We start from the raw sequence: 11,360 nt of genomic DNA on the forward strand, positions 1-11,360 counted from the left end.
TAAAGGAACATCTGGAGCCACAGAGGTCGGAGATCGCAGAAAGACACGTATTTCGGCAACGAAAGCAGGGACAGGGCGAGACAATAAACGAATACCTTCAAAATTTATAATTTAATTTTCGGCGGCGGCGGCGACCTCCACCGGGGCGACACGCGGCGCGCGGGACCGTGTCCGCGTTGTGGCAGGGATGGCCATGCAGCGGCAAAGTGTCGATTTAAAATGTATAGATGTGATCGGTGTGGTGAAAAAGGACACTTGAAGTCAGTGTGTAAGCATTCGCAAAGAGATAAAAGTCAGTTTTTTTTAAATGAATCTAATTCAGACTCTGAGATTGATTTGGATTTTTTTAATTTATCTTGTAGTGGCAAAGATGCACCTTATTATGTCAGCGTTAAGGTTGAAAATTGTAAAATTAAGTTCGAGATTGACACAGGTAGTAAAATATCGGCGATTTCGAAGGTATGTTATGATAAGTTGTTTTCACATCTTACATTAATAAATCAATCTCTTAGATTAAAATCGTACACAGGTAATATAATCAAACCCTTAGGCTACATTTTAGTGAATGTTATCCATGACACATTTTCAGATAAGTTGCAACTATTTGTATTCGAAAATGGCGGTCCCCCGTTGCTTGGTCGAACATGGATAAGACGCTTACAGCTAAATACATTAGAATGTCATAATAATATAACTGAAGTCAATCATAATAGTATTGTTAAAATGCTACGTGTTGAATTTCCCGAAGTATTTGCTGATGGGTTGGGAACCTATAATAAATCTTGCATACAATTACATTTAACTGATAAGACGCCCGTGTTTGTTAAGGCGCGTCCCCTGCCGCTTGCTTTACGCGAGCCAGTGGAACGAGAACTAGAACGATTACAGCGGGATGACGTTATTTATAAAGTAGAACGTTCGGATTACGGGACACCTATTGTCCCCATTGTAAAAAAAAATGGTAGTATCCGTATATGTGGTGATTACAAAATCACTCTAAATCCACTGTTAAAAGATTTTCATTACCCGCTTCCGCGCATTGAAGATATATTTGCTAACCTAGCGGGTGGTGAGCAGTATTCAAAATTAGATTTATCTGATGCCTATCAGCAGGCACTTTTGTCTGAGGAGTCACAGCCCATGACAGCAATCACAACACATATAGGGACTTTCGTTTACAAAAGAGTACCCTTTGGTTTAAAGTGTATACCAGAAAATTTCCAAAAATTAATTGAAGAAATCTTGAGTGGATTGTCCTCAGTGGTAGCATTCCAAGACGACATTTGTGTGACAGGAGTAGATAGGGTAACGCATCTTAAAAATCTGAGAGCTGTATTATCTAGATTAAAAGATGCCGGGTTACATGTAAATTGGTCTAAATGCGAGTTTTTTCAATCTAGTGTCACCTATCTAGGCTATCGTATCGATAAGGCAGGCCTTCATACAGATAAAAAAAAAATAGAAGCTATATTTTCAGCGCCCACCCCTAAAAACGTTACGCAACTAAAAAGTTTTTTAGGTTTAGTAAATTTTTATGCTAAATTTTGTGCAAACATTAGTGATATATTGCATCCATTGTATACATTATTAAAAAAAAATATCAAGTGGCATTGGAGCGATCAGTGTGAACAGGCATTTATGGAAATTAAAAATACATTAAGTAAAAGTCCTGTGTTGGCGCATTACAATGCTAAGTTACCACTCGTGTTGTCGGTAGACAGCAGCGCGTATGGACTGGGCGCGGTACTCGCACACAAGTATACCGATGGCTCCGAGCGGCCGATCAGCTGTGCCTCGCGTACGCTCAACGAAGCGGAACGTAACTACTCACAAATAGATAAGGAGGCGCTGGCGATTGTTTTCGGTGTTACGAAGCACCACCAGTACATTTATGGCAGACGTTTTATTATACGTAGTGACCACCGTGCTCTCAGTTACATATTCGGTAAAAATAAAGGTATACCGCAAACAGCAGCGAGTCGTTTACAAAGATATGCTGTACGGTTAGCGGCGTACAATTTTGATATTGAGTTTGTACCATCGAATAAAAACTGTGTTGCCGACGCGCTGTCTCGTTTACCTTTAGAATATACAAAACAGGTTTATGAGCAGGATTGTTATAGTTATTTGAATTTTGTAGAAGATAAATTACCAGTTACATTTAATCAGATAAAAAAAAATACGAGAACTGATACACAATTAAATAGAATTATAGGATTTGTTAAATTTGGTTGGCCAGACAGTTTACAAATTGTTAATGATAAAATATATTTTTCTAAAAAGGACAGTTTGTTTTTAGAACATGGCTGTTTGGTTTGGGGATATCGGGTGGTTATACCGAGCAGTTTACGAGCAACAGTACTGAATGAATTACATTCTGGACATATAGGTGTGGTAAAAATGAAGCAATTAGCTAGAAACTACTTATGGTGGGAGGGACTGGACGCGGACATAGAACGTGTGTGTCGTGAATGTTCAGCATGTGCTTCACAGCGAGATCAACCTCCCCCAGCGCCCTTACATTCGTGGGCCTGGCCCACAGAACCTTGGGAACGCCTTAATATTGATTTCTTGGGACCATTTCGCAATAAGTATTACTTAGTTATCATTGACGCTCATTCTAAGTGGCTTGAAGTGGACAACGTTTCAAGCACTTCAGCAGCCGCGGTTATACACAGCTTGCGTAAGATTTTTGCACGTTTCGGTCTTCCAAAGTCCATCGTGAGTGACAATGGACCTCCATTTTCATCCGCAGAATATCTAAATTATTTAAACAGGAACGGTATTAAGCGTATATTAGTAGCTCCATATCATCCGTCTAGCAATGGAGCAGCTGAAAATGCTGTAAAATTAGTTAAACAGGTACTTAGAAAGGCGACTATGGAGCGGGAAGACTATGATACCGCGTTATGTAAATTTTTATTTACGTATCGAAACACGGAGCACTGTACGACACAAAAGGAGCCTTCGTTAGCATTGTTGGGACATAGATTGAGAGGTAGACTGGATTTATTGAGGCCGGTTAACAAAGACTTAGTTCAGGCACGGCAAAATCGGCAGGCGACAGGTCGCGACAGAGTTTTGCGGGAAGTACTTCCTGGGGAGTCGGTGTTAGTACGGAATTATGGTAATAAAGATATTAAATGGAAGGATGCTACTGTGATAGAGAAAACAGGCCCCGTTTCTTATGTTGTCAAAACAAAAGATGATCATTTACACAAACGCCATATTGATCAAATTATAGGTAAAAATGTTAGAAAGTCTAGACATTCTCTACCTAATAGCAATAGCGACCCTGGTGTTCTAAAGGATTTGCCACGTAATCATGATGCATCTATTATGGAATATTACAATAAAGAGGATAGTTGGTCTATACCTTTAAGTAAAACTAATAATGACAGTCCCAGTGTCTCCCCATCTAAAGATATCGATCAGTCAGAGAGCGAGTACGATCCGCAGCAGTCCATACCGATAGCACAGCCGATAGCAAACACAGATAATGATAGAGCAATTGGTAAATATCAAATTGATGCTGTTACTCACGGTATGACCTTACGGCCAAGAAAAAAATGATGTTGTTTTAGCGTTAAAATGTTATATTATAATATACATAAAAATAATAATGTGATACATAAGTTTGTAATAATGTAAAAGTACACTTGTCATAATTAGCATGTTATTACTCCTTAAGATGTTTGTTTATTATAGAAATAAGTTAGTATATAATTTAAAGATTTAAGGCGAGAAAAATGTAGTATTTGATGCGGGTATTTGGGTTATTTCTTATGTCGCGGGTACATAATAAATACACTTGTACTTTTATCTTAATAAACCAGTTAGCGATAGACCGTCTTTCATTCAATACACTACAATATATAAACCTTCCTCTTGAGTCACTCTATATATTAAAATAACCGTTTCAAAATCCTTTGCGTAGTTTTAAAGACATAGCAACGGACAGACAGCGACCGCGACTTTGTTTTATACTATGTAACGATGGATGAGTAACGGAATTTGACAGGACTAGAGTATACTAATTTAAGATTTCCATCTATAAAATGAACAAACCAGAGTAGTAAATAATCTCAAAAAGTGCCTGCTGGTACTTTATTATTTATACAGCCTTGAATATTTTTTCGTCAGCATTCACTGGAGACAACACATCTAAACATATTACTTTACCAACAATCCTTCCCGCCATTGTCTGCAGAGGAGAGGTAATAAAAATGATTAAATTACATGAAATATAGTTTTCTGTTTGTTCCTTTTTTACTCGTACTGCATGCTTAATAAATTAGAGCACCTGTATGCCAGTATATCAATATTAATAGTTAAACGAGTTTTAACATGAAAGATTTTATTGTGGATAAAGATATTTTTTACCTCTCTCAAGGTTTCGACTAAGTTGCACTAGCCTTGGTCACGAGCTCACTGGAGTAACAGGTACTAGATAACTGATACATATACATAGATATTTTTTTGTAAATGCATACATATTATACATAGAAAACACCCAGACCGAACAAACAATCATACTCATGAATACAAATGTTTGTGCCGTGCGAGGAATCGAACCCGCGACCATCGGTCGTAAAGCGGTGTGCTAGACCGCTAGACCACCGAGGTCGTCAATTATATTCATAGATATACTATGAATAATATTAATTATAAAAAACATGCTTGGTTTTTCAAGAATTAAAGATGATATAGATAATACATGAGTGATTTATAAAAAGATAAGCAGATAAACAAAAAACAGCTTCATTTTCCTATTACGCATTGTATTACGAAAATTACCCATGAACAAAGTGTTGTCTGTATTTTATAGTGATAAAATACAGAACATTGCCCCACGTTCTCTTTATCTAACTAATATGTTATAGCAAGAGCTTTAAGTAGTCTCGTAAACATTACGCCTCAGCATTATACCTTATAGAGATTTACTGATGCGTCAATGTTTATTTGGGACAAGCTTCTGGGTCAAGATATGGGAGCAATTAGTGACGGTCGTCGAAGATGTTGCTGTGTACTGACTCAGCAATTTCCAGAGGTGTACTGCTGTGTAACTCAGCAACTATCAGAGGTGTACTGCTGTTTAACTCAGCAACTATCAGAGGTGTACACTATATACATAAGATTAGAATATGGAAAGTTGTCGCCAGTCCTCGCTAGGTTCTATAGCCCTGACAGGCTCGCCCGCTCGCCGAAATATAATGTGAAGTTCACCATAATCGTTAGTTTACAATGCCTGCCATGGAGACGGATGATTTTTTATACTATGTTGGCAAACAAGCATACGGCCTATCTGATGGTTGGTTACCGTTGTCTATGGACGCTGAAACACCAGGGATGTTACGTGCACGTTGCCGAGCCTTAAGAAACCCTAATATTGAAATTTCTTGAAAAACCCCATGCCGTAGTCAGGAGAAAACCTCGACAGATAATTCATTCCACAATCTAAAGTCTTATGTGTATGGTTTGACGCTTTGTTTCACACTTTGTTTGACAATCTAAAGCTATTCTCTCAGTGAATATTATTCTATAAAGAGACGTTGACAATCTAAGAATACTCAGGGGGAAGTTCCTCTGAAAACACACTGTCCGAGACCACTTAGGTTCAAGCGTGGGGATGAATTCCATGTCGATGGCGAGCGGTGTGATGGTAAAAGGTAGCCGTGGGCATCATGTTTCTTGTTTGTAATAGCACAGATAAGATAATTACAGAGTAATAGGGACAAGTAAATCCATTGCTAGCACTTTACAAAGTCAGACCTGAGTTTTGTGTGCACTGACGTTCTGCTTATGTACGTATGTAGACGACTTACCACCTCATTCAACCAAACAAATCTCTTTAAACTCTCATTATCTCTGAAATGCGATAATTATTGATAACAATTTCGTTATAAATTTCCCAGTTAAGTATAACAAAATACATATTTCAATTCAATTATCGAAGATCATCCTTTATTAAATTATCATACTTATTGTTATTAAACTAAAGTAGAAATACAAAAGCTTTTTAAAGCAATGAGATTATTGGATATTGAAGAGAAACTTTTATTCGCGCTTGTTATATACTCTTGTTGACTCTATATTGAATAGAAATAACAATGTCTTGGACAGAGCAATGTATTATTATTTTTATTGTATTATTTGTCCAAGAGATTGTAAAAGTAATACACATAATAATATAACCTGTAAATACACGTTGTATTTTTAATTCTTACCAGTAAAATATTTCTAAGAAAGAAAAGAAAATATTTCTAAGCAGAGATATGTTTAATTCTTACCAGTAAAATATTTCTAAGAAAAGAAAATATTTCTAAGCACAGATATGTCGTAAATAATAATGACCCAGAATATACTTACTATAATAAACGATCTATATTCAATATTGTTTGTATTATTATTATTTTATTCTACCACTCATTCAAAAACAACAATACAAACACTCATTCAAGAACAAACACTCATCGCATTAGACGAGCAAGAAACTTGCATGTTGGTCTTAAATAGATGATGTTCTGAATTACATTTTTAAAAATTTTGTGTCTATACTATATACTAAATACTTTTTTTTACTGTATACATACATAGAATACGACATAACAATAGAAACAATAAACAGCTTTAATATATAAATAAAGATTTTGAAACGTCATTGAAAAGTTTGTCACTATAACACAATGGAATACAAGTAGCACTTCATAGATGCGGTCTTTTAAACGAAACCGGAAGTTGCTTCTATCATTTGGAGATATTCTTTAAAGATATGAGCACAGTAGAATCGTTGCTAGCACCTAAAAACGTTATCGAAGCGAAGTCAGATCTTTCGATGGAATTTATAGAGTCAGCATTGAAATGCACTTAAAGTCTTTGATGTAAAAATTTTGCATAATATTTTATAAGACCAAAGCGGTATCCTCTAAATATGGACGTTTATAAAAACCCGTATCTTGACCTATACATCCTTAGAAAGGGGAAAACGATAAAGCCCCGGGCGAAGTTCCGACCAAAAATATCAATTTATAGCTGTAGGTTTACGGCGATAGTAAAATAACTTTGGTTATAAGAAATATTCTGCGAGTTAAAAGTCCGAAGTCACCAGAGCCATTGGGAGAATGAAACGATCAGTTTTTAGTATAGACCTCGAGGTTAACTCGCATCGAAAGAATATAAAATTGTTCCACAGAACCTTGGTAAAAACGATAATTAATGACACGAACACAAAATTTATAATGAATGAAACCTTTGTTCACGACGTCGAATTGTCAATGATAATTATAATGCTATGACATTCTAATATTGAGAATAAATGAAAAGAAAATTTTTAAATTTTTTGATAGGCCACCAATAATAGGACGCCCTAAATTCGACGGTATTCTTTCGTTATTTTCTACGATATTTAATTCAACGGATGTCAATTAGAATAATTATATAATAATATTTTTACGAATGTTAGTGCCGTTGGCAACATACAAATTATGTGGATATTTTCAGTGAGCCATAGAAGTACAATTATTTTATCTATTCATTTAAGGACATCTGTGTTTTATTCGTGTGCTGTGTGTTTCACTTGTGGCATATGGATGTCTTTTGCTCCAGATATAATAAATAAACCATGGCCATATCATCTAATATTAAAATTGGGACAATTAAGTAAATTGTATAGTACTGGTATACATATTTAGGATATTTGTTATCTACATTTTCCTGAATAAATAGGAATGTTTTATTGCGTGTTTGGATTATATGAGTACATAAGTTGTTATTAATGCAATTACACAGACAAATAAAATGTTTTATTTTTTTTATTGTCGTAAGTTGTAATTTCATCATAAGTTGAATATGTGATAGTAATTTAAGTGTCTTACGTGTACGTAAGTAAAATCTAAGGGTATGATAGAATTCAAAACGGGAACAGAGAGGGCTGTACGATGGCCTCGGAATGCCAAGAACTAGTCCGCAATACTAGACCAGACGCAGAGCCCTCGCTTAAAATAGTCCCTTTTCGGAGACCTACAGTAAAATGCAGTAATTGTCAATTTTCAACATGACTTGATTTAAAATTGAGTCTAATTTTAATTTTATGTTTAAATTGGAAAAACCCAGTTTTTTAGATGTGTTCTGGAATACAGCATAATGAATTATTGAATTTAACCAAGACATAGAGGTTATGTCTGTGGATAATAATGAATTAACAAAATAAGTAAAAACTACAGGTGTAAAAGCGTCTTAAGACTCTTCTATACTATAGACTCATCTATGGTGACTGGATATTTATCTTTAAACTTCCTGAAGTTTTGGACATAAAACATGTTACTAGCTAACATCAAGCATACAGCGTCCACTTCACCATCTATGTTAACAACTGCAGTCTGTATACCATAATAAATTACATTAATAAGAACAAGTGTTGCGCAGGACATTAAAGTAGCTATAACGATATTTTATCGTTAGTCCCCGCTATTGTTTTGGACAAGTCGTAGACAAGTTTCGGTCGGCTAATTACTTATGGCAGCGTGGCCCGTACCATCTTTCTCTATTAACTTTGAAGTCGATTCGAAAATTCTAATTGTGACTTCATTTGTTTGTTGCGTGGAGTCTGTTTTCTTTTCTTTACATTAGAATTGAGAAATTCCTTTGTGATCTTCACTTCCATGCAAATTATATGTACATATACACATTTAGATGAAAGTACTTTTTTATGTGCATTATGGATTAACAGTTACAAAAATTTTTATTTATTTATATACATAATATATATATATATATATATATATATATATTATATATATAATTATGAAAAATCACTAAAACTGCATTTAGCTGTGTATTTTATGTTTAATATTTTTAACTATTTTAGATATCGTGCCTAGAAAAGCCATCCCAAGAATGTAACTGTACAGAATTTCTAAAATAATAAAATATTATTAAAATATTTTTATTTCATTAAATGTATAATATCTTGAAGAAGAATTAAAGTAAAACTTCGTCCGAATATTGAGTTAGAATTAATACTTTTTATATAGGGTTAAAAGTGATATTAAATCGAGTTAATATAGTAATAGCAATAAGTTATTATAGGCCTAATACGGCTACTGCTCTGGTTTATTGACGGCACGTGAGGTGTGTGTCCATATTGTGCTTGAAACTCGTAAAGTTCAGAGCTGTCATTTGGAAGAAGTTTCCCTCTTTAGTGTATACTGTATACGACTTGTTTCAAACAAATGATAAGTGTATTGAGTGTTTGTATGTCCCTTGGGACGATTAGGGTTGTATAGGCTCGGTAAATTCAATATAATCAATTATATCTTACTTCTCTCCACTCTACAAAGTTAAGAATTAAATAAAAAACATCTTTGTGATACACTCAACCCATTGGTTTCGCGGAGGGATATAGAAAATGATTTTACCACATATATCATGTAGTTTTCTGAGAAATTGTTAGGATTATTACCATCTGCTGAATTCCATCGCCTGGAATTAAAAACATCCTGATCATCTCGATGAATAACGGTCGTGCATCGTGCATTTTTCTTTTCATTACTATTTGTCACGCATAACACTTTGTGGAATCACCTTCCAGCAATAGTATTTACGAACCGATATTATATTAAAACTTTCAAGAAGTGTTCTATCATCTCAGCCCGGAAGACGTCCTCTGCTGAACAAAGGCCAAATATCTCAACGACGATCGGTGCTGAGCTGCTAGCATCCAATGAAGTGTTCCTTATTAAACGACCGGCAAAGCACTTGCTATTCCACCGGGTGATCATGAACGACGGTAATCACTTACCATCAGGTGAACCGCAAGTACGTTTGTCCCCTATGCTATAAAAATCTTTAATTTACCTTATGTTACATGGAAATACACGCCAAACTGAATTACGCAGTTCCTGCCAAAATAATTTACGCAATTCCTAATCATTTCTGAAGGTTAAACAACAACCAATCCGATTATAATGAAGCCTGTTTTATTAAGAATTATAAGATAGACGTGCAATATATCTATTAAGCTGAGAAAATCATCTCTTACCTGGCTGGTGTTAGGTAAATATAACATGAAGCCGTCTCATCCTATCGTTAGGATGAATAAATTCGGGTCGTGTAAAGAAACTGTCTGTATGAGGGCGATGTAGCAGTAAGGGCGATGTAGGTTCAGATCAAGGTACTCTGTCAGAGTCTCGCCTCTACTACTAAAACTAATTATGTTTCTACTAAAACTAATTATGTCATGTATCTGTGTGTATAAATATGTATAAAGTGTTAACAAGCATGAACTATATATATATATATATACTATTCTTTATAATAAAATGTATATCAAAGAAATAAATAAAAAAAACTAAGAAGATGGTGCAAGGAATTCGGCGAATGCCCGTTTAGAGCAAAACGTTTACAGGTTTACAGTTAATTTAAGAAGTTTAATACTTCTTGTCAATACAGAATCTTAAACGTGTGAAGCTGTAATAACAGCAGTTAAGATAGAACAATTTCTAACAAAAACATGGTCTAAACTCGCCTAAATCCGTTGGGACTTACACCAGACGTGTGTGAAATATCTAAGATTCTAATTACATACGATCGAAGGCAACAACCTCAGAACAATAGCTAAAGTAATATGAAATGGATTAAAATAGCTAGTAAATAAAATATATCCATCACATTCTGACTCACGAAGTTACTGATAAGATAGAAAGGACCGCAAATACAAATGACCATCTGAAATTTCAATGGTTGTGACTAGTTTTCACTATTTTCATTATAAAGTATTATTATTTTTTCCCTACCGACCAGTTTAGTTGAGTTCAACTGAATTTCTTTTATTATTTAAAGTTTGTTAACATTGTTTACTTATTCAGGTGTCCTTGTCTGATCCTAAACGAAAACCTATAATTTCACTATTAAGCAGCAAATTATGGTAGCATCCAGCGAGCATAAAGAAAACCAAATTATTTTAACAGTTATTAAATTTGTTTATACAATACTACATTTTGTGTTACTAACTATAGCTAAAAACGAGTGACAACGTTCGATGCTAGAACGAATGTGTCATCGTATACAACGTAATAGTCATCGTTTTACAGATTTAATATGATATTAATAATATTTCAAATAACTGTCCAATTACTATATTGAAATTGTGACATTGCGGCCTCGTTCATTCCTCGTCCCGCATTATTTGTTGCTTCAGCACTTTTCCATAAGGCTGTGGATATGTAACAAGCTTAATGAAATAAAATATAGTGTTTATTTTCTAATCTAGCGGAGCTATTGCTTCGTTGTTGTTAGGTTTTTTTATTGGATTATTTGGGCTATTGTCAGATGCTTGGATCTGTAGCCCTGCGACCTACATA

The 11,360-nt window shown here is 34.8% G+C and overlaps 1 protein-coding gene across 1 annotated transcript; it reads left to right on the forward strand.

Annotated features, from left to right (window-relative positions):
- Positions 1 to 723: 723 nt before the first annotated feature.
- On the forward strand, positions 724 to 10,928 carry LOC131853941 (uncharacterized protein K02A2.6-like). The gene is made up of 4 exons (XM_059205032.1): positions 724 to 3,544; positions 4,144 to 4,217; positions 4,937 to 5,233; positions 10,866 to 10,928. Exons 1-4 carry the CDS (start codon positions 724 to 726, stop codon positions 10,926 to 10,928), a joined length of 3,255 nt encoding a protein of 1,084 aa, XP_059061015.1.
- Positions 10,929 to 11,360: the final 432 nt, after the last annotated feature.

This window comes from Achroia grisella, unplaced genomic scaffold (assembly GCF_030625045.1).
Source record: "Achroia grisella isolate CSIRO2021 unplaced genomic scaffold, CSIRO_AGI_Agris_v1 utg918, whole genome shotgun sequence".
Taxonomy (NCBI): domain Eukaryota; kingdom Metazoa; phylum Arthropoda; class Insecta; order Lepidoptera; family Pyralidae; genus Achroia; species Achroia grisella.

What these genes read in the sequence shown, in the direction of transcription:
- LOC131853941 (XM_059205032.1), top strand. Translation starts at nt 724, where the DNA reads ATGCTACGTGTTGAATTTCCCGAAGTATTTGCTGATGGGTTGGGAACC. An exon ending in AATTGATGCTGTTACTCACG is followed by an intron (nt 3,545 to 4,143) that starts GTATGACCTTAC and finishes TTTTTTCGTCAG; the next exon opens with CATTCACTGGAGACAACACA. An exon ending in ATGTGAAGTTCACCATAATC is followed by an intron (nt 5,234 to 10,865) that starts GTTAGTTTACAA and finishes TTACTTATTCAG; the next exon opens with GTGTCCTTGTCTGATCCTAA.